The 23112-nt window shown below is 31.7% G+C and overlaps 2 protein-coding genes across 4 annotated transcripts in view; one reads left to right on the top strand and one right to left on the bottom strand.

Moving 5' to 3' along the window:
• Positions 1–2467: 2467 nt before the first annotated feature.
• LOC130673028 (uncharacterized) lies at positions 2468–7102 on the top strand. Its single transcript, XM_057477883.1, has 2 exons — positions 2468–2877; positions 5338–7102. The coding sequence occupies exon 2, from the start codon at positions 5343–5345 to the stop codon at positions 6252–6254; it is 912 nt and encodes a 303-aa protein (XP_057333866.1). The 5' UTR covers positions 2468–2877; positions 5338–5342; the 3' UTR covers positions 6255–7102.
• Positions 7103–7861: 759 nt separating this feature from the next.
• The window catches only part of LOC130673023 (protein groucho-like), a 38850-nt gene continuing 23599 nt past the window's right edge, over positions 7862–23112 (bottom strand). For all 3 annotated transcript variants that reach the window (XM_057477876.1, XM_057477873.1, XM_057477874.1), the window contains 6 exons: positions 13866–13919; positions 13502–13786; positions 13085–13306; positions 12323–12390; positions 10622–11600; positions 7862–9152 (listed from right to left, as the gene is read on the bottom strand). In XM_057477876.1, coding sequence (XP_057333859.1) covers positions 9045–9152; positions 10622–11600; positions 12323–12390; positions 13085–13306; positions 13502–13786; positions 13866–13919 — 1716 coding nt within the window. In that variant the 3' untranslated portion in view covers positions 7862–9044. The remainder of the gene's footprint in view (positions 9153–10621; positions 11601–12322; positions 12391–13084; positions 13307–13501; positions 13787–13865; positions 13920–23112) is intronic.

Below are 23112 nucleotides of genomic sequence, written 5' to 3' on the forward strand. Positions count from 1 at the left end.
AGGATAAAAAAAACAAATTTTTTATTAATTAAATTTGATAAAATATTTAAAAATAATAAATTTTAATTATAACGTAATTACGTCGATTGTAAAAAAAAATTAGTGCGTAAATTGGGAACAAATAATTTTTTGTGAAAATAAAATTTTAATTTATTAAATTAAATTATTATTTATTAACTAAAATAACAATACGATGGATTTAAATTATTTGATAATGAGAAATAGATTTAATCCAATAAAATGGAAAATAGAATTTTTATTAACGTAATTTTTGAAAATTAATTAATTAATTAAATTTATTAAGAATAATATACACCTATAAATACATGTACATTATTTGTATAATCCGTTACTTTATACTTATAAACATCCAAAATGAGTAATTTAAATTTATATAAAAATCAATAGCGTAACTGTGTTATGTATTTTGTAGGCTTGTACATATTAATAATAATAATAACAATAAATATAATAATACTAAACTAAGTAGTTATGGTAATAAAACGAGTTAATAAACTTTTTTTTAGTAATTTTTATAAAATATTATTTCGATTTTTGAAATCATTGTATTGAATTTTTTTTTTTTTTATTTATTGTTAATGATTATTTATTTAGAACAATATTTTTTATTGAAAAATTTAATGAAATTACTAGAAGATGTAAATAAATAACTCAAATTATTATTTAAAATAATGAACATTATTTTGAATTGAGTTATTAAAAGTTTAAGTTAATCAATTATTACAAATTAAATATAATGTAAATATTGATTATATTATAAAAAAAAAAACAATAAATATAAATACAATTACATGATTTATTATTTTTTTATGCCTTGTGGTCGAAAAGAAAATTTTTATATACATACATATACATATATATATATATATATATTTATATTTATATATATTATATGTACTGTCATCAGGATATTGTTAAAATATGTAGAAATTATTCTTGTTTGAAATTCTATAGTATCATAGTAAAGCCGTAACACTGCCACCTGATGGAAATTGACATAAACACATGCAAAAATTACTATGGACATACAGTGGTTACAGTAATTTGACATAATCGTTATAAATTTTATGATGGCCATACGAATTTTTATATGCGTATACAATTTCTGCAGGTGGTCGACATGGTCAGACTTTACTATGACACCATAGCATTTCAAACGAGAATAATTTTTCTGTGTACTTCTCGGATTTTAATAGAATTTCGTATGCTTCATGTTAAGAATATGAAAAATAAACACTGTTGCTTTAAAATATATATCCATGATTAAGCAAAACGATTCACTCAGTGATGAATGTATATCTTTATGGTAGTAAAATTGAATCGTTTCGAACTGTTTTGAATCGTTTCTTTTGATTAGGGATATATTGGTTTTTTTTTTTTAAATTAATTATTATCGCACTTGTTCAGATAGAGTAGTGCTGCTTCTAGACAATTACCAAAATATGATTGGGAGTATATTTTTAAATATGAGTGAATATAAATCTTACCATGGACACCGCAAGTGACTGGGCGTGATCTAGTGGCGAGCGCCGAACTATTCTTGTCGTTGCTGCTTTACCACTCCGTTATATATATACTCTGGTAGCATTCTTAAGAAAGGCTTGCGTACATCTGTACACTCATTGTCATTAATGCCTGGTCCCCTGCATGGCTAAGATTCTGTAGTCTGGGGGACCAGGCATTAATGACAACGAGTGTATCTTCAGTCTTCAACAAGTCTGCACCATCAGTTTTGGACAAATCTGAGGCAAGATACTTCCGTAAGATACGTTAAGTAAATCTGTTAAGATGCATTAGCTCAGACTTGCTGCAGAATTGCTTAAGACACCTGGACATGGCCACTCTTACTTCGTTACTTCATGAGCTGTCTATTCAGCATTAGTCTAGTAAATGCAGTGGTGCTCATTAGATATTCGATATAATTTGTAACATTACATTTTGCAACGGTTACAATTATACCGAGGACTCGATGAAAGAGTCCAGTATCGACTATTAATGTATCGAAAATTCTCGGAACATCCGGGTAATAGTTTTTGTGCAATATGACGATTAATCTTTTATTCTGTTAAAGAATTTATTCGGTGAAGAGCTACGACATCACAGGAGAATTTTCGTGTTCTCAAACGTACGGGGACTTTCTCGAAGGCGAATAAATAAAATAAAAATATTTTAGTTATTATTATTTCGCCAAAATTTCGAACGATGACGTTATCATCAAAGAACTTCCTTGTCTCGTATTCTGAAATAAAGTTATTTTAGTTATTATTATTAACGGAATTATCGAGTGATGCCGGAAGCGACTGGTGCAAGTAGCATCGTTCCGACGTGGCAGGAAACCGAGCGTACGGCGCTTGGCAACAGACCACGAGGCCCAGAGGTCCTACTCTGATTGGTCGATTCCCTTCACTTCCGACCACAACCTACTGATGGTAGCCCGTATTCGGCAGACGTATTATTTCTCCTTTCCGCTGCAAAGTTTCTTACCGAGAAGACGTACTTTGCCTAGCTCCCAAGCTGTTGTGTTCTCTTGTCTTCCATCATTCAAAGTTACTAGAATATGGTCTTATTCTAGTAACCTTGCTATCATTGTGTATCAAGTCGTATCTAGTAACTAGTATCTATACGACAACATACCGCCATTTTATTTAGCTTTGCTAATTAAATTACCGCTCTCAAGTAATTACCCAGGAGTTGTAATTACTTTACCGCTATCGAATGATAATTATTTATTATTTTGATAATCAAATTACCGTAACCAGATAGCTGGTTGACCAACTACCGAATCCACGTGTGTTGAGACGAAGCGGCAACGTGTGAGTGCTTTTGCTGTCCAAAGGAGTAACATCTTCCGCAAACGTAAGTACCGGCGATTTATTTAATCCGTTTGTTGTGTTAATCACTTATCCTCAAGTTTCTTCTGGAATTTTAAAATTATTTCGGGTCACTAGTGAGATAAAATTCAGTGTATTTATAAGCGTCGTGTTAGAAGTTGGATATCACATGGATTAAACAGTTTCGAGCCTGGAAGAAAGTCTCGACTATTTGCTTTCGGATTTAATTAATTCAGTAGATATTGCTTACTAGGTATTGAAATTTTACAATTTCTGTTTAGTCCGATACACAGTTTAATTTCGTAGATTCCTGTGTTACAGTTGAATCTTTGTTTACCGTGGTGGGAATAGCTCGGCAACTGACCCAAGCCGTGCAGTCCTGTATAAAATGCTTGTAGTAGGCACAGGTAGAGATGCGAGCGGTCTCGTCATTGACATTTTTTTTGGTCACAGGACCGTCACATGACCGTTTATTAAATGTCGGGATAAGCAAGCGACAATGCTGCCATCTAGTGAATTTTTAACAACTTATCTTAACATATATCTCACAGATATCTTAGCTGGCGGTTTTGAATCACCCTGGAAACACGGTGGAATCACGGTGGATCCACGGCGATTACACGGTGAGTTTTTTGTCATTCTATCACCGTGATTCCGCGGTGATTACACAGTGTACCCACTGAGATTCGACGTACACCGCGTAATCACCGTGGATACACCGTGAAATCACGGTGAGTACACCGTGTAACCATCATGGAAACACCGTGTTTCCACTCCCAGGGTGTTTCCAGGCTGTTTCCAGGGTGATTCAAAACCGCCAGGAAGCATATAAATACTAATATTTAATGCTCAAAAGCTATAAATTAAAATATATTTTATGCAACGGCTTAAATAATTAAAATTAATATAAATATTCTCTAAAAGACACAAAAATGTTGGAAAATCCAAAAGTGCACACCTCAATCGCTCAATTTATTTTTAATCATTACTTTTATTATTATATAATACTAATATATTTTTTTTTATTATGAACTTTTATTCAACTTACAAATTATCAATTTGATTTTTTTATTTTTATTTCTTATTTTCAGTTTAATATTTTTTTACTAACATTTTTTTCTAAATATCCCGCCTTGTTTTGTCTTAAATGTCGCTTTTTTTTTCAAACATATTGATACGCTAGTGCTGCCACCAGTAGTTGATAGAGAGAAACAATGAAAAAAATAATAACAACAGTAAAAATAGCAGCTAAATTTTTCACGAAGAATCAGTTTTCACATTTTTTATTAATTAGACCAAAACAAAAAGGATTCAGATAGTAATTTTTGAAAGGGTTCTTGTGATCAGAAATACACAGATAATAAAAAAAAAACTAAGTCGATAAGTCTTGTTTTTTGAAAGTTATCGTGTTTAGACGAGTCCGAACACCACAATTGACGCACTGAGGGCTTCGGACTAAATCATTTTTTTTAAATTAATCACATCATTAATCAAATAAGGACTGCATTGAAAAATGTTCCTTAATAAATTTCCTTTAAAATGGTATATATCATTAACAACTTTGGTGTACTATAAAGAAAGTAGAGAGGATTTAAAGTCCGTGAAAGGGCCGAGAGTGAGCGAGTGACAGTAAAGCACACCTAACGCTTTCGCGATTGCGGTGTGCAATATTATTAATTAAAAAAAAAGATATCGTTATTAACCTTCAATATGAAGCTATATGAAATCTTAAAGATAATGATGTATATAATAACTATTAAATGAAGAAACTTTTGTGATAATAATAATATGATTTAAGTCATTTCATATTTATTGCATAATTTAATAGTTGAAAGTTATTTTAAATATTTTAAAAAACAATTTTAAAATGGTACATGAAAAAATTGTTTTTATTCGACTTTAAAATGATTATCTGTACAAGCTAAACCTGAAATATCTCGGTAAATTCCGGTAATACAGTGATCGATTTCTTTTATAGTTTTTATTTGAGAATAAATTATAATTGAAAATTTTTGTCACAAACGCCTATATAGATGTAAATGACCAAATTCATGACGGTTTTTAATGTGACCGTAAATTTTGCATCAATCCTCCAAAAATGCTTTATTAAAAAATTCTGTCAAAAACCTCTATTTAAATGCAAATGACGAAATTTGTGACCGTTTTAAACGTGACGGTCATTCCAGCATTACAGAATTGCACACCTCAATCGCGAAAGCGTTAGGTGTGCTTTACTGTCACTCTCTCACTCTCGGCCCTTTCACGGACTTTAAATCCTCTCTACTTTTTTTTTAAAATTATGTGACGGTCTTATGACCGTGTCTTGACCGAAAATAAAAATGACGGTCATTCCACATCTCTATTCACAGGGCTAGGACGACTGTGCAATATGTCCCGTACTTATCCCGTATATATACTGATCGAGAGTGCTATACATGCACAGACCAATATCCCGATTTGTCCACCTAATCAAACTTTTTTACAGGCGAGATGTTTTCCAAAAGCGTAGAAGACCTCCTGGCCGAGTTGACGAGGGTAATGCTCGATGCACCTGAGCTTAACGACCCAGATTCCGACCCGGAGTCAGAGATGACCATCGAGGAAGTCTCTAGGGAGGACCCAAAAGATCTGATGGATCTACCGGAGCCTCCGAGAGAGCTACCGCAGATGTCAGATGCGAGCACGCAGACCTCCGCAGCCACGAAACCAATAACGTTTGCTGCACCTAGTAAAACGAAATATATCAAACTATCCAGAGTCCCAGTCGGATACCCTGCGGCGACGTTGGCAACAACTGCTACCGATAAACCGGAAGTGCCGCGACTTGCCGTAAAGCAGGTGACTTCATCCCCAGTGACAGGGAAACAGGAGGTGACCAATGAAGTTGGACAGAGTCAAGACCCGACTCACTCGTCGACCGGAAAAGGTCGATCGACCAAGCGACCATGGCTAGCATCATCAGCCCCTGGCCCACCACCAGTCAACAAGACCAAGGGTTCCACTGGACCAGTGGCGACGTCCACGTCAACTATGGAGCCACACCGAGATACGACTGTCAAGAAGCAGCGTCAATCCTCTCCTCAGCCTCGTGCGAAAAGACGGAGACGGTCTCGCAAGAGACACCGTCCATTACCGCCACATATGCAGCCGCTTTGTTGGAACTGCCACCGAGAAGGCCACCGCTACTCGGACTGTCCCGAGAAGACTGAGCAGGGCCTCACCAAGTTCTGTCGACGATGCGGACGAACGGGCGTTACCCTAGGCGAGTGCCCGACTTGTCAGAATCAGTGGGAGCGTGAAGTACGACACTATCCCAGCGCTGGACGCTATGTACCGATAGAGGAGTTTGAATGGTATAACCAAGGAAAAGCCTTTGAAAATTTCTACCAAAGAGAGCCGTGAACGAGTCATTACCGTTCCGAATTCTAGTCTGAATTACCGAGTGATGTACCGCGAAATGGAGTATCACAATAAAAATGATACGTCGTTGTTATCGCGGTAGAAAAAAATTTCTTATTTCTCGCCTCCGGGCGGAAAGCGTCAACTTTCGTCCTGCTGTGCAAAACGAAGTTGCCGCTTTCCGCATCCGTCGAGGAGAAAAATAGTATACACTCCTCGGGAAGTAAATAAGAAAGCCTCAGATCACATGTTTGTGGTTGGTTGGCTTCGCCTCGGCCAACAATTACATGTGGTCTGAAACATTTCTTACTTTACTGCCCTAGGTATGTAATATCCCTGCTTAAAAAATCCGATAGATTCTTATAACTGTATAGACCCTATACTTAACTATAACACTTCTCATAGAACTCATTCATTCATATAAAATCTCTGTGGGAATTTATGAAAATCTATTGGATTTTATGAGACTTTCTAAACAGGGATACTAATTTATCCTGCCCGTATTTAGCTTACGATGGAGACGTATGTCCTGGATGACATCTTACCGCTATAGACTTGCGTCTGATACTGCCACGTAAATGATATTTTTTTCTTGATGTCTAATGAAATTTTTATATAAATTTACACTTGTATAAATATAAATTACTTAAAATTCAATGCGTATCCTCGTGGAATTTAAAAATTTTTTCATGAAAATTGTTAAGAAATGGATAAAAATAAAAATGAATATAAAGTCAATTTATTATTATTAAATTAATTAACATAGTAAATTATATTTTTGCAAATTACAAGACTTGTTCATAATTACATTGTTATATATATTTATTATATTATCAATAATTTCAATTAATTCAACAAATTACAATCAATGATGAAAATAAAAATGAAAAAACAATAAAAAAGGAAAAAAAATGAATTTACATTGTATTTATTTATTGCTAAAATTTTATTATTTTAAATATAGTGATCTCAATGTGATATTTATAGTTATATTAGATATTGATCACAGTCTTTACTTAATTGTACATAAAAATAATTCATAAAATCAAGAAAGAAAATTTACAATTTGTGTATTTAAATGATTTATCATTTTGAATAATTATATAATTTATTTTAATTTACCTGTACATTATTTTTACTACTTAATATTTATTTTTAAGACTCATTAATACTTTTTTCTTAAAGTTACTGATTAATTAGTATTATTATTATTATTATTTTTACATCAAGTTAAATAATTTTTAAAAATTTTATTTAGTCTGAACCCACTGCCATTTCTCAGATAATAATAAATATTTTAATTTAGTTGAATTCTTAGTGCCACCCCCCCCCCCCCCAACACTTATTGAAAATATTCAATTAATTTCAACTGTCATGATGGTATTAAAATTTTATTAATCAATTAAAAGAAAAAAATAAAAGCATTAATGCAAAAAAGAACAATTTTGCTGACATATCGGTTTAAAAAAAATACAGTTGTTATCAATTAGGAGTTAAACGAAATTTTGAATGTAATGTTATCCTTTTTTCAATTAATGCTTTTATTTTTAACTTCCCGCTAAGAAAATTTATGATTTTCGAAAAATTCTGAGTTATTGTTTTCATCCCGATTGTGTGTGTGTGTGTGTGTGTGTGTGTGTGTGTGTGTGTGTGTGTGTGTGTGTGTGTGTGTGTGTGTGTGTGTGTGTGTGTGTATCTATGTGTGTGACTGGTCTATAACTTTTTAACTAATGAACTGATTTGGATTGTTAAGGCGGCAATCAAAAGAGCTTGTTGGCCATCAACTTTCCTGAGAATTTCAGATCATTTGATCGACTTAAACGATCCAGTCGAAAATCTAATCATCTCTAGAACTCAATAAAATACGTCGATTGCCGCCTAAACTATCAAAATCGGTTAATTCGTTCGCGAGATATCGTGGGAGAAAGAAATGCTAAAAAACGGTTTTTTTCGAAAACAATGGGATACAAAAGTATTTTCGAGCTCGAAAATGTATTCACAACAATGTTTTCGAGCTCAAGGAGCGAGAAGTTTTGAGGCTGGCCCGCAGGGTCAACCGATAGACAGATTTGTTTTTTAATTCATTAATGAAATTTTAATGTCGTCATGACAGTTGAAAATAATTATGTACCTGAAGATCGGAACATTTTTCGCGCAATTAAAATGAAAGAAAATTTATGTAATTCGACTACTTAAGGGGTAGTTGCGGTGGCCTGCAATTTTCGATAAACAAATTAACGCTTATGCAAAACATTTCAAAAATCTAGGTCCAAAAGATTTTTTACTTTTCATTTTGTTTTTTTTATTTTCGCTTCACGGAAACTGTTCCAATCTTCAGGTACGTGAGTAATTTTATGTTTTTAAAAAGTAGAGGGGGGGTCTGTCTAAGAATATCCTTAAACAAAGTTTTGTATTTTACTCTCAAAATAACCTAAAAAATAAGTAATCGTTGTATTCGATTGTTTTTATATTTTTTAATTTAAAAATTTAATTTTGCTTGTCAATTTATTGTTTCCAATAATAAATAATGTCAAGTAAAATAAAAACTTTTTTCTTCAATTGAACCGTTATTTGTTCGCCTGTAATTATTATTATTATTAATAGTATTATTGTTATTATTATTATAGATAATTTATATACAAACTTAAAATAAATTTTTTTATTAATTAGTGACTTTGTATAGTCTAATAAGGCTTCTAATAGTCTCATAATTATTTAATTTCAATAAAAAGTTAATAATATTAATATTTCAATTAATAGTTAATCCTTGGGAATGAGATAAATACATAAAAATTAATATATCACTTCATATACTGTCGCCTTTTTATCGCCAGATCCAGTAACAATATATTTGTCGTCTGTCGAAATGTCACAACTCAACACTGATGATGATTCTTTTGACTGTAAATAATTAATAACAATAATTTATTATCCAATTAATCGTTAGTTAAGGCATGATCCAACTTTGGGCGCTCGAAAAAAAGGCGATTTTTATGAATTTAAATGAGATTTAAAATTTATTACATATTTTATGTAACTCATGCCGAAGAATATGCCGCTAACTGGCTAAAGTCAGCATCATAAAATTTTATATTAAAATATACTCCTTTCTGATTGGTCAAAAGTGTGATTTAAAATATATTAAAACACTGAACTTAAGTGAAATGGGCGGAGTATATCCCTGCTCAATAATTCGAACCAATAACTACTCTATCATTTTTCTCTGTTATGACGTTACTTTGAATTTAGCTGCCTTATTAACATAGCCAAAATCTCTAGACTGCACATGCGCATCCAATTAATCAGCACACGCATGTGTAGATCGAGGCAACGTCAGCTGAATTTTATAACCTTACATATCTCTATTAATTGATACGACAACATCAAAGATGACTTTTTTTTATTGATCTAATTTTTTTTAAAAGAATAGTAAAGTAAAAGACCTAGTACCCGATCAGGGAACTAGTACTCGATCACTTATGTATTTGTATATCTATATTTACTAAATTTTAGTACTATACGAATACATGAGTGATCAGGTACTAGTTCCTTGATCGGGTACACGGAGAGAAATGTCAAATAAATATTCCTATGTAGCATAGTAATGGTTGCATTACTCTATAGTTTGTATACACGGAGATTGGAACCCGACTGGTTACTGTTCAGCGCCCGTCGTGTGCGGATATCACTCAGTCAAGTTCCGCACAGTAATCAGTGTGGCGCTGCACCACAATCGAGCATTTTTTCCAGCACCGTACTAATTCGGGTACAGAACAGTAACCAGTCGTGTTCCAATCTTTCCGTGTAAGCAGTCACATAAGAGCAGCATGACACAAACTATAGAGTAATGTAACCATTACTATGCTGCATAGGAATATTTACTTGCTATTTCTCTCCGTGTACTAGGTCTCTTACCTTACTAAACAAAGTGCCCAATTTTTTACAGTATAAATCTTTTTTAATAGTAATAAAGTTCATTATTTTTATAATTCTGACTGCATGATGCACTTTTAATATATTAATATATACAAACCTATAGGATCGGGTGAGAGACAGCGTAGCTCATAGTGGGGGTCAAGATTGAGGGGAAGTTCCGAGATATTGGAATCGAAGTTAATGGAGTCGACTGTATTATTGCAAAATTTTTAAATTTTTAATTGTTGCAATTAAATTCCCTGACATTTTCATATTTCCGGGATGCATTAAATTCTCTGATAATTTCCGGTTTTCCCGGTTTGTGGCCATCCTGCCTACATCAATATTTTTGTTGATAATCTTTTTAAAAATTCATAAGAACCGCCTTTTTCTCGAGCGCTCAAAGTAGAATTTTGCCTGAAATATTTAAATGATGCAAAAAAAAAAAAAAATACCTGAAAAATAGATGCACCATAAGGAGTTCTCCAGGCGTTCAACAAATTGTCTTTACCCGTCGATACGAACCACTTGCCACAGCTCGCAAATTTCAAACTCAGTACACAAGATTCATGTAAATGTAATTGATATTTATCAGTCTTAGTGGCATGAAGAACCTCAACATTTGAATTTTCCATTCCCACAGCCAACCATTCACCCGTAGGACAATATCCCAGTGAGAAAATCTGTGACGTAAAATCATGTTGTTGCAATTGCCGGCCTTCACGTAAATCCCAGGACCTTACAGTATTATCTAATCCTCCAGTCCACAGTTTAGATCCGTCTGCGGAAATATCAATACACGAGGCACCATCAGTGTGCCCCTGAAATTGTCTCACTAACGATTGATTTTGTAAATCCCAAACCGCAATATTGCCATCACTGCAACAACTGAAACATACTTTTGAGTCTGGCGATATCGCGAGAGCATAACATGCCGGTGCTGCGGATGTTAATTCAGCTTTTATACGTGGCGTCGGACTTGCAAGATCCCAAATACTTAATTGACTAGCTTCACCTCCCACTATTAACGTCCTACCATCGGGTAATAATTTAACCGAACGTATATAATTGTCTCGTTGTAAACAGTCTAATTGTGAAACAGGTTTTGCAGTAGATGTCGCTCCTGTTGCTGATGCTGCTGCCGCTGCTGATGTTGTCACCGAAGAAGAAGATAACGAGGAAGAAGAGGAAGAAGAACTACTGCTAGATGACAGAGATGATGAATTGTTCATATCCCATACTTTAACGCAGCCTTTACCTCCAGTGTAAACGTATTTTGTCGGATTTGATATGGTCACCGCGCATACAACTTCCCCGTGAGTTAAAGTTGTTATTTGTCGGGCATGTCGTGGTATCCCTGGGCCAACTAGAGCGTCACTGGGAAAAGGCACTGGCTGCAAATGTCCCTCACCATTCATATGAAATGAATATGCTCTAAAATATATATTTATTTTTTAATACGTAATTTTTATAATTGAATTAAAAATAGTTTACTATGCACCGAGAGAGAAAAATAGGATATTTCAACCCACGTGTGTAATTGCCGGTCTGAGTCAAAGGTGGCAAACACGCGGATTGGATGTCCTGCCTTCCTCCGTTGTGTCTATACTATTTTTTACCAGATTTGCACCTGAAAGTTTAAATTTTTGCCTCTGTTTGTAAGAAAAATGACGCATGTGATAACTTTAATTTAGCACAGAGTCATCTTTAAAAATGTATGAGCGTGACAACAATTTTCAATTTGAGGGCTCAAAACTTTTTTTTTAAGTAGATTTTATATCAACGAATTTACTGTCAATTTTTTTTGCCTAAAAGCCAAGTTTTTTTTATATAAATAAGACAAATAAGAAATTTGTCTTCTTTTTTCCGTCCCAAAAAAGTTACTTCAATTAAAAAATCGCTTAGATTACTTATTTTACAATCATTTGTAATTTACTTTTTGTCGTCACTTGTATCGTCTTTTAAGCAGATTTTTTTCAGTGACATAAATTTCTGATTATTTTGTCAAAAAAACAGCCTTAAAACTGCTATCATGTCACAAAGCCAAGTGTGCTACTTGGGTTGTTTTTTCAATAAAAAAAAAAAAACTACTTTCTTCTTTTTAAACAGGGCAGGAATTCAAATTTTCGGTACAGGTATGGTGAAAAAATACTTACGGTTTGCCGCCTGAAATGTTATTTAGACCATTTGTGGAAGGTACACGTACATGATTATCAAATCCAAGCTTAAAAGTAATGATAATAATAATAATAATGAGATAAATAAAGATTGATAGACACCGATTCTTAGTAGCATTTTTAAGGAAGTCTTATGTAAATCTGTATCTTCAGTCTTCAGCAAGTCTGCATCATCAGCCTTGGACAAGTCTGAGGCAAGATACGTTAAGTAAATCTGTTAAGATGCATTAGCTCAGACTTGCTGCAGAATTGCTTAAGATACCTGGACATGACCACCCTTACTTCGTTACTTCGTGAGCCGTCTATTTAGCATTAGTCTAGTAAATTCAGTGGCGCTCACTAAAGATTCGATATAATTTTATCGAGTGATAATATTATTAATTTGTAGCACTTTAAATTTAAATGAGGACCACTGGGTCAGCTATAGGTACTGTGTGTTGAGCTTGGAGTGATTCGGAGAAAAAGAAACCCGATATCTTAAGCAATCCTGCAGCAACTCTGGCCTAACATTGATATTTAGTAGACATATTGGTTAAGAATTGCTGCAGACTGTTTCTACAGACTTCCGTAAGTCTTTAAGCGGAATTTTAAGCAAGACTTGATGAAATCTTTGGCAAGTATACTTATGAAATACATCTTCTTCGTCTTGTTTAAATCTGCCGTAAGAAACTTGCTGAAGGACATTCGTCAAGTAACTCGCTTAAGACAACGTTACTAGGGTGTATAACAAATGATACTCACTATTGACGTTCTAGAATAGGGTAGACTAGGATAGGAGGAAGGTGATTGTGGTGGTTCACTGCCTCGGGACTGCAAGCCCTGGTATCCCTGCGGTGAGGTTTGCTGCGAGGAGGCCGGATGGTAAACCCCTCGCGACGTTAAGGGTCCAAGGATTGCTCCCATAGTTGGGGTACAGCTGCGCGAACCCTTCGGTAAACCCACTGGTGTACCCGGTTTGTCTATCTGAATCCCAATTACACTGTTATTAATTAATTAATTAATTAATTATTTACTACCTAAGTCCATATATAAATATATATAATAACAAAACAAAAGAATACTGTCATTCATTTTTAATTATGATAATGTATAAAGTTAATAATTTATTTAAAAAATAAATGATTTATGACGCAAGCCTTGCTGTTCGCAAGATCTTACATCTTTACTTTTCAGTGAGGGTGTACTCCGTGCTGATGAACTTCCGCTGCGAGACGGGGGTCGTTCTTTAATTAGTCCTCCAGAGTTAATACTGCCACCGATTACACTACTTAGTCCACCACCACCACTACCACTATTACCACTACCACCACCACCATTATTATTATTATTACTATTATTATTTATTGAAGATAAAATACCATGATTGGATGGATTTAATTTATCTAGTGTTCCATTCTCGCGGTGGTCTAGATGGTCACCGTTTGTGTGAGGCGATGATCCATCCTATTAATTTTTTTTTAAACAAAGAAAAAATTAATTAGTATTGATTTTTTTTTTTTTTTGTTTTTTAATAAAAATTTACCTCATTAGCGACATCAACAACAAGATCTTGGTCACTTTTTTCACCATCACTATCCTGGAAAAAAAAAAAAGAAAATATTAATAATAAATAAATTGAATTAAATTTATTACTTTTAATGGTGATAATAAATTTAAAAGAAAAATGATAATTTGATAGTGTGAGGATGAACATGAAGATAAAAATAATGTTGTCATGCAAAATGCTCATCAATTTATTATTAGATGAGTTAAGAGGGAAGGTGAATAAGAGGGTGATAGAAAATGGATAGTAGGGGATGAATGACTGTGTGTGTGAGTGTGAATTTAAGTGAGAAGAGTGAAAGAGAAAAGCGTGCGTGAATACGTAACGCGGGTGTGTGGCTTCGCGTAAAACCACCTGTGCGCGGAAACGATTTCGCGGTCGAAAGGGAATCAAGGGGTTCATTTTCCTGAGGTTATTACATTTTATCGTTCATCTTTACAATCCATACTAATTTATTACTGTTATTTTGAAGTAACGCATTACAACTTTTTATATTTAATTCAATTTAATTTTTTTTTTTAATTAATCATTATTCTATATTGTATTTTTTAATAAGTACATTGAAAGAAAATGAAGTTTCATGAGACGTACACAGAAAAAAAAATATTTTCTGACGCAAAAAATTTTTACTTTACACTGATAAAAAAGTTAACGACTCAAGAGAAAAAATCTTGAACCAAGAAAACTATTTTTAAGAAAGTAATTTTCTTAAGTCCAGAGGAAATTTTTAAGCTAAGAAATTTTTCTTTAGTCAATAATTTTTTTTTCATGACTCAAGAAAATCAGTTTCTTCAAAATATTTTTCTTGGTTCAAGATTTTTTTCTCTTAAATCAAGTTAATTTTTTTATCAGTATACCCAAGAAATTTTTTGCATTATAAATTAAAAACAAAAATTTTCTTGAAGTGAAAACAAATTTTCTTGGCGCAAAATGTTTTTACTCTACTCAAGAAAATTTTTTCTTGACCCAAGAAATTTTTTGCAATAAAAATTTTAAAAAAATTTTCTTGAGGCAAGAAAATTTGTCTAGTCTTCAGAAAATTTTTGTTTTCATTTCATAGTGCAAAATATTTTTTGTGCCAAGAAATCCTTTTTTTTCTGTAGGTATAAAATAAAAAAATTTCATAAACGGGGAAGAGTAAATTTAGTTATAAACTTGATGACTATTAAGAAAGACGAATTAAGAGAGCGAGACGCAATAAATTTGTGTACAGAACTTGAGTAAATAGAGAAGCAAGCCGTGTGGTAGTATTGATTTCAGTGGTATTACGGGGGTGACGAAAGAGGTAGTAGCAACGAGCTGCTAGGGAAGAGATAGAGGGAGAGAGAGAGTGAGAAAGAGCAAGTAGAGCTTGATACAGATGAGAGTGTGAGAGACGAGAAGAAAACCAGACGGGCTAAGGGTCGTTTTATAAGTGGGGGTAAAAGGAGATACAACCAAGAAATACGTTTGTCTTGTTTCAACTTGTACATATAAAGACAGAGATAGAAAAAGTTTTATAGTGCAAGAGCACTATACCCCTTAACCTGCCCACTCTACCGTTAAATATGATACAAATGTTATCATCCCCGTCTATTCCACTGCCTGGTCTACTACTCAGACCACTAGCGACCATCACCAACCCTTCTATATATATGTATATGTATATAGATTTCTCTTAACGCTCTCATTGCCAAGGGATCATAGTATTAAGGCCAGCTCTATTATTCGACCAACCCCTTAACCACTCGACTTTATCTAAAGGGGGAAATAGGTAAAATTTTATGGGTTTCGGGATCGATATAAATTATTAACAGTTATTATATAATTGTACTTAATGGTTTTTTTTTTATTAAATAGACTATTTAGTGTCTTTTTTTTTTCTTTTTTAATTTTCTATTTATTGAGCGACTGATTTCTATTGATTTTAAAAAACTGAAGTATTGGTGATGGGAAAAAATTATTTATTTATTTAGCAATAAGAAGATAAATAAAAATCTGAAATGATATTTGTAATATAATTATTTTTATTATTTGTTTGTAGGTTTTTGTTTATCATCGTTTGTCTTTATACGTCTTCATTTATATATGCATTTATTTTTTATGTTCACAGACTCATCTTTAAAGTTCTTTTAAGATGAGTGAGGCAAAACAACAGACTCCCCAGGGAGTCTGAAACAAATTCTAAACAGGTAGGTGAGACATTGTAATAAGACAAATATATATATATAAATTTTGTTTCACTTTGTTTTCGCTCGGGATTACGAAATAGGTCGTTTTTAATATTAATTTTATTTGTATTAATAATATAAGATACTTTAATACTTATAAGATATATTTTTATAATTACAGCGCAACGTCAATCGAAATTAATAAGGTCTATACCTGATAAAATTTTTTATGCACGGAAAGAAAATGATATCTTGGGGTAAGAAAAATTTCGCATCATGAAATGAAGGCAAGAATTTTTATAGGAATAGAAAAGAAATTTGGAGCAAGAAATTTTTTTTAGCCCCAAGAAAATTTACGTTTTCAATTCATAATGTAAAAATTTCTTAGGGCAAGCAAAAATTTTTTGCGTCAAGAAATCCTTTTCTTCTGTAGAGTAGAAGTACCATTTGTGGCCACTGCTCCATTTTTGGAAATTTAATACTTTATTTTAATTAATAAAAGAGTGTAAAATAAAATTACTATGTTAATAGTGGGATAAAATTATCTTGTTACATATTTCAAAAATTAATTGTTATTACATCTTTTACAAATTATTTTATTTAATTTTTCAAGTGTCCAAAACTGGCCCTAACGTGGCCAAAAACGGTACCTTTACTCTATATTTAAAAAAAATGCTATTCGGCATCCAAAATGGAAGTAGTATTCTTATTATTTATTTATTTTTAAGTTTAAAAATAAAATTGAATTTTAAAAAATTTTATTCGACATTTTTTATCTATTTCGAGGTCAAAAACTTTCAAAGATACGAAAAACTGAATGGAATTAGTTACAGTTTCTTGAATTGAGATGTTGAGATTTAATGTGTTACACGACTATAAACTCAATGATTTAAAAAATTCGACTAATTATCTTCACCGAATTTTTAAAAATTTTTGAATGCTTTTAGTTTCTTGCATTAGAATTAAAATCAGCCATAATACGACTTTTGAAACTGATTTTTAATACGAATAGGGTTAGAGCACCAGTACCTAGCCTCAAACCAGTAGCCAGCCACCTCATGTTAAATTATATCTATATATATATTTTGAGCCAATGTTAAAGTATATGACCGGCTGGCTACTGGTTAGGGACTGGGTACTGGTGCTCTTATCCTACCTAAAGAGCATTCAGGAATTCCGAAAAGTTTGTAAGGAATAATTTGTCGGTATTGAAACGTTCAACAAAAAAGATTCTATAACATTTTGTAATGTCTGATGGTTTCACCAGAAAAGTCGGAAAACAGTAAGAATTCTATAAATTCAACTTTGATCCCGAACAACTCTTGAAATATTGAAATTATCGAAAATTTGTAGACTTTTTTTTGAGCATTCAATTCTCTATAAAAAAATGTATTGGCCTTTTGGTATAATGATTCATAAGTGATAAAATTATAAAATTCCAAAAATTTTCTTCCCACGTTATTTAAATGGGAAGTGGAAAATTGCAATCAGGAAGTTCTTAATGTTAATATTGAGAGCTCTAATTTTAACAGGTGTTTTTTTACCCTACTTAAACTTTTGAAAGTGTGTCCTCAAAAAATAAAAAATAGTCGGTTTTTTCTAATCAGTGTAAGGTAAAAGCCCCTATACCCGCTCAGTACCATTAGTCGCTCACTTTAACTGTTTAAGACATTTTTTTATAATTTTTATAAAAAAAAAGTACAACTAAAAATATTATTATTGATAAATAATTATTTGTGAATCTAAATATATCAAATTATTTTATAATAGATTATAAATTTAAATTAAATGACTGTTTTCAAAATCGCGCTCAGCCGGGCATTTTTTACTTTAACTTTCATTCGTTAGATTAAATTTAGGTTACGTCAAATTTTTTAAGAATTGTTATAACTATATCTTATTAAATATGTTTTTAAAATTTATGAAATTTTATATTATGAAAAAATAAAGTAGTATAATTTATAAATTATTTGTCCAAATCAATAAACTTATCATAGTTTAATTGATATTGTCTTTGAGCGACTATAGGGCCATGTGTTGATCGAGTAATGGTACATCACAACTTTTAGTGAGCGACTATGGGTACACTCAAGGATCTTATTTAAAAAATTAATAATAATTAATTATCAACATTATTCTTCAAACTTAAATTTTATTCTAATACTCGAAACTTCAAGAAATAACTATAAAAAAAAATATGGTTTTTCATTTTATTTATTAATTTATACTGAGTGATTTAATCTCACTCCAATGAAAAGTGAGCGGGTATATGGGCTTTTACTTTAATACATATATAAACTTTTGAAACAATGGTATTTTTGGAACCTTCTCGACTAACTAGGACAGAAAATAGTAAAATTTTTGAATAGTTGCATCATGAGGACAAATAAAATATTAGATTTTTAAGAAATCTACACAGAAAAAAAAAATTCTTGGAACAAGAAACTGTATTAAATTCAAGACAAAAATTTTCATAGAACAAGAAAAAATTTCTGAGGGCAAGAATTTTTTTCTCTCCATCAAAAATTTTTTTTGGCTCCAAGAAAATTTTTGTTTTTAATTTGAAATGCAAAAAATTTTTTGGAGTGAGTAAAATTTTGTTGCGCCAAGAATTTCTTTTTTTCTGTGTACTAAAATGTACTCTGAAAATTTAACAGTTAAATAATAATAATAATAAATGATAAGTTTTGTTACACTATATCGTGAAATTCGTTGTGAATTCCACAATAGAGATTACATTTTAGATAAGACGGGATTATAAGAGACGCAAACACTCAAAGCAGCTCCTGTAATAATTGCCGAGACAAAAGGGATTCAGTAAAGATGAAATACTCAAGTGGATAAATAACGAGTACAAAAAAAAATATTCATTTCTCTTAAATTATTATTATCACTTATTTATAAATTTTAGTAGCAACTAATTTTATAATTTAATATTTATTGAATTATGTATTTATAATGGATAAATTTAATCGAAAAGTTTTGTTGGCTTGTGGCCACATAAAATCGTTTATGAGAAGACTACTACGAAAGTGTGGAAATAGAAAGAGGAAATAAAGATTAAAAAACATCCTCATCTTTTTATATACACGCCACATTACGTCAGATCTTTATAACAGTAATAACAGATCGATAGCTCTCATTTTATTAATTTAAGAAAAAAAAATAATAATGAGGTCAGATAAAAACAATTATTATTTTTTATTTAAAATAAAAATTCTAGTGTTGTGGATGTAAATGTAAAAGACAAAGGATTTCGTGTTAATCACTAAAGGCTGGAGGACGAAATTCACCAAGTGGAGGTGATAGAAGCGATAGAGGAAATGCAGGTGGAATTGGGAGTTGAGGAGATAAAGGAGATAAAGGTACGCTGAGGGCTCAAGGGTTGTTGAGCTAGTGGTTTGTTTGGTATCAAACGACAAAGTGAAATGGAAACTCTAATACATGAAAGGGATCGACAAAGACAAATTTATAAAACTGATAAATAAAAGCTATACAATATTTAAATAAACAAATTTATTTATAGAAATAAACGTGTCTTGTTATGAATTATTTTTACAACCTAATGTTCAAACACAATAATAAATGATAAAAAAAATTTGTTTAGCAATTTTAAATAACCTAATTCAATTTAGTTTTATAAAATATACAACAAAATACCCGCGACAATAAATATAATATTTGATGCCGTGTGAGTTGGATGTGCTCGAGAAAAAACGAAAAAAAAAATAAAATAAATAAATAAAAATAAAATAAAACGGCAAGAGTAGTAGAAAAGCGTCAGGGGATAGTATAGATTTTTATGTCTGCGAGAAATACAAAATGATGGATATAAACCTCACCATCTCTCACCCTCGCCCCTAAACGTCTCCCGCTCACCCTCACCCTCACCCTCTTTTTCTTCATCCCTTCCATGATGGGATTTTTACCCTCTCTCTTGTCTACTTTCTCAACTCGATATCTCATCTCTCTCGAAAATTTTCCCCTTTATCCCTTTACCCCTACCCAACTTACCCCTTACTCTTCATACCCTCCCTCTCTCCCCAACCTTGACATTTTCCTCTTCGCCCTCCGGAAGCTCAGAGCGAATGTTTTGTCATCATAGCCACCCTCACCCTCCTCTTCTATCCTCATCCTCATCCTCATCCTCATCCTTCTTTCCACCCCTTTACCGACTACTCTGTCTCTCCCTCTCTTTCTACCATCACCTAAACCCTGTACAATTCATCCCTTTATTCCCTTCTCCTCCTTTACTTTTACAACCACCATTTTCAAACCCCCACTTTTTACTTATTTTATTTCTTTTACTCACACTTTTTCTAACTTTTGTGACTTGTATTATATATATATATAGACATATATGAATGAGTATGTGTATCTCGGAATTTCCGGATTTTTTTTTACTTGTATAAAGATATAAACATGTGTGTGTATGTGGTGAGTGTATTTTCATCCAATACTTTTACCATTCTATTCTATTCTATTCTATTTGGTTTCGACCTTACTCTTTTAGTTGCCTTTTTATTATTTTTTATTTATTTATTTATTTTTGTTTTATATTATTATTATTTTTTGAGAAAGAAGTCTTGTGTTGTAAACCCACTCTATGTATTTTTACTTTGACGTTTAAAGGTATCGTTATTTACGTGACTTTATCTATAATTCAAATTTAAACTTTAGGTTTAAATTTTGAAAAATTTTACCACACAGAAAAATTATCGGAGTGAACGTAGAGTGAATGTAAAGCGGATGACTGTTTATTTATTTAATCCCCTTGGAGTAAAATTCACTTCGAAAAGGAGTTTACTTTAATATTTAAACTCTGAGTCGGAGTGAATGCTGATTTAAGTAAAATCCAAATCACTCCGAAATCACTCTGTCCGAGTGTATGTATGCGTGTAAATATTTTTGAGGTGGCGTTTTAAGTGACTGATTAATTCCAACACTTTGTGAGAAATTGAGCACTAATCGGTACAGTTAATTCGGAGATATTCCAAAAATAAAATTTTTTCAAAATTGTTTTTTTCAGATAACTTGTAATGGACTCGATGGATTGATTCCAAAATCTAATTAGCTCTAAAACTATAAGCCGCGTCGAATGCCACTTCAACTATCAAAGTCGGTTCATTATTAAAAAAAAAATCGTTGTCGAAAGAATTTCGAAAAAGTGTTTTTTTTTTTCTAATAAAATCCAAATCATTAAACTAATTGATGACAATTTTTTTTTTTAACGTTAGTAGTTAACAAAAACTGCGTCGAATGTCACCTTAAACAACAAAATTGGTTCATTATTCTATTATACACCCAAAAAAAGAAATAAACATGAACGGTCATACAGTTTAATTATTGGACTCAGTTTTCACTCTATTTTCCATTTCCACTCGAATTTACTTCTTGAATGCATTTAGAGACCCACCAAAAAATTTACCGATTTTGAGTAGTCATTAATTAATTTTTCTGCAGAGAAAATGGGGCCGTTTTCATGTAATTTTTATTCAATTACTACTTAAGAAAATATCGTTTTTACAAAAGTTTTTTTTCAGGGTAGACGGAGAAATTATTTTTGTTTGAAATATTATGGTATCGTAGTAATGGCGGTCCATATTAGACATCTGACGGAAATTGAAATAAATAAATGCGAAAATTACATGGCCATAGTAAAGTTGAAGATTATATCAGAAATCACTGTAAGGTAAGAGATCCAGTACCCGATCAGAAAACTAGTATTCGACCGCACTCATATATTTATATATCTATATTTATTAAATTTTATTAAATATATAGGGTACTAGGTCTTTAACCTATTGTAAATTGTATTATGGTCATAGTAATTTTTGTATGTGTTTATTGCAATTTCCGTCAAGTTGCCAACATGGACCGGCTTTACTATGACACCATAGAATTTCAAACAAGAATAATTTCTCCGTATGCAAGGAAAAAAAATGATCTTTATAAATTGAGAAACGACAAGTAATATAATGATAAAGTGATCCGTAAATACTATCATTCTGAATAGTAATTCTTTCGTTTATAATTAAAACGTGAATAATTATAGGATAAGTATTAAAATGGTCCTGAAATTAGCAGACATTCAACAATTTTGTAAATTTTTTTCAACAATTTAATTAAAAAAAAAAAAATGCACATCAAGAAAATTAAAAAAAATATAGGTGCATTTTTTTCAAATTTATCGCTTTGAATAAAATCCAATTATTAGTCGTCGGCTAATTTTAGTATCATGAATTAAAATTTATGAGTGTGAATGTAACTGACAAGTGTGAAGTTTTTAAATTTTTGAATAAACAAAAAATCAGTACACGTATTTTTTTTTAATTTCATAATTTTAATTAATTTATTTAATTATTCAAAATTTACAAATTTTCTCATGTCTGCTACATTCATACTCATTAAAATTTATTGTCTATGAAAAAAAAAAGTATTTAAACTTTAAAATCGTAACTAATACTTGAAAGATTTATGACACATATTATAAAATTTATTGTTTGGAATTTTAAAATTCCCCATATTGACACCTAGGTTTCGAATTATAATTTCAAACATTAATTTTTTCCGTATAGGATAAAGATGTAATGAAATTAATCTAAAATAACTTTATGAGTCGGAAATTAATTGTCTTTCTTAAAAAAAAGGAGGGCCGACAAGTAAAATAAAAAATGAAATTAAATTTAAAACATAAAAACTGAAAAATTATAAAAATGATATAAACGAAGCATTAGACAGGTCCGACTGTAGAGTAAAAGACCGCGATAAAGATAGAACTTACAAAATAAACTGAAACCACCCTTGCGTGCCCATCCCCAATTTCTCTCTCCTTCTTTTCCTTTCCCACCTTTACTCCACACCCTCGCGTCCTTTTTTTTTCTCATCCCATCACTCTCTATCTCGGTCTTTTTCTCTTCACCACCCACCACCCCTTCACTCATTTTTTTTATTTATTTATTTTTTCATCTCTCTCACTCTCATTCTTTTTTACTCTTTGATTTTTTTTTATTTTTTATTATCATTATTATTATTATTATAAATTTTTTTTCTTTTTTGTTGTTTCTTTATTCTCT

The sequence above is a fragment of the Microplitis mediator genome, chromosome 8 (genome assembly GCF_029852145.1).
Source record: "Microplitis mediator isolate UGA2020A chromosome 8, iyMicMedi2.1, whole genome shotgun sequence".
Taxonomy (NCBI): domain Eukaryota; kingdom Metazoa; phylum Arthropoda; class Insecta; order Hymenoptera; family Braconidae; genus Microplitis; species Microplitis mediator.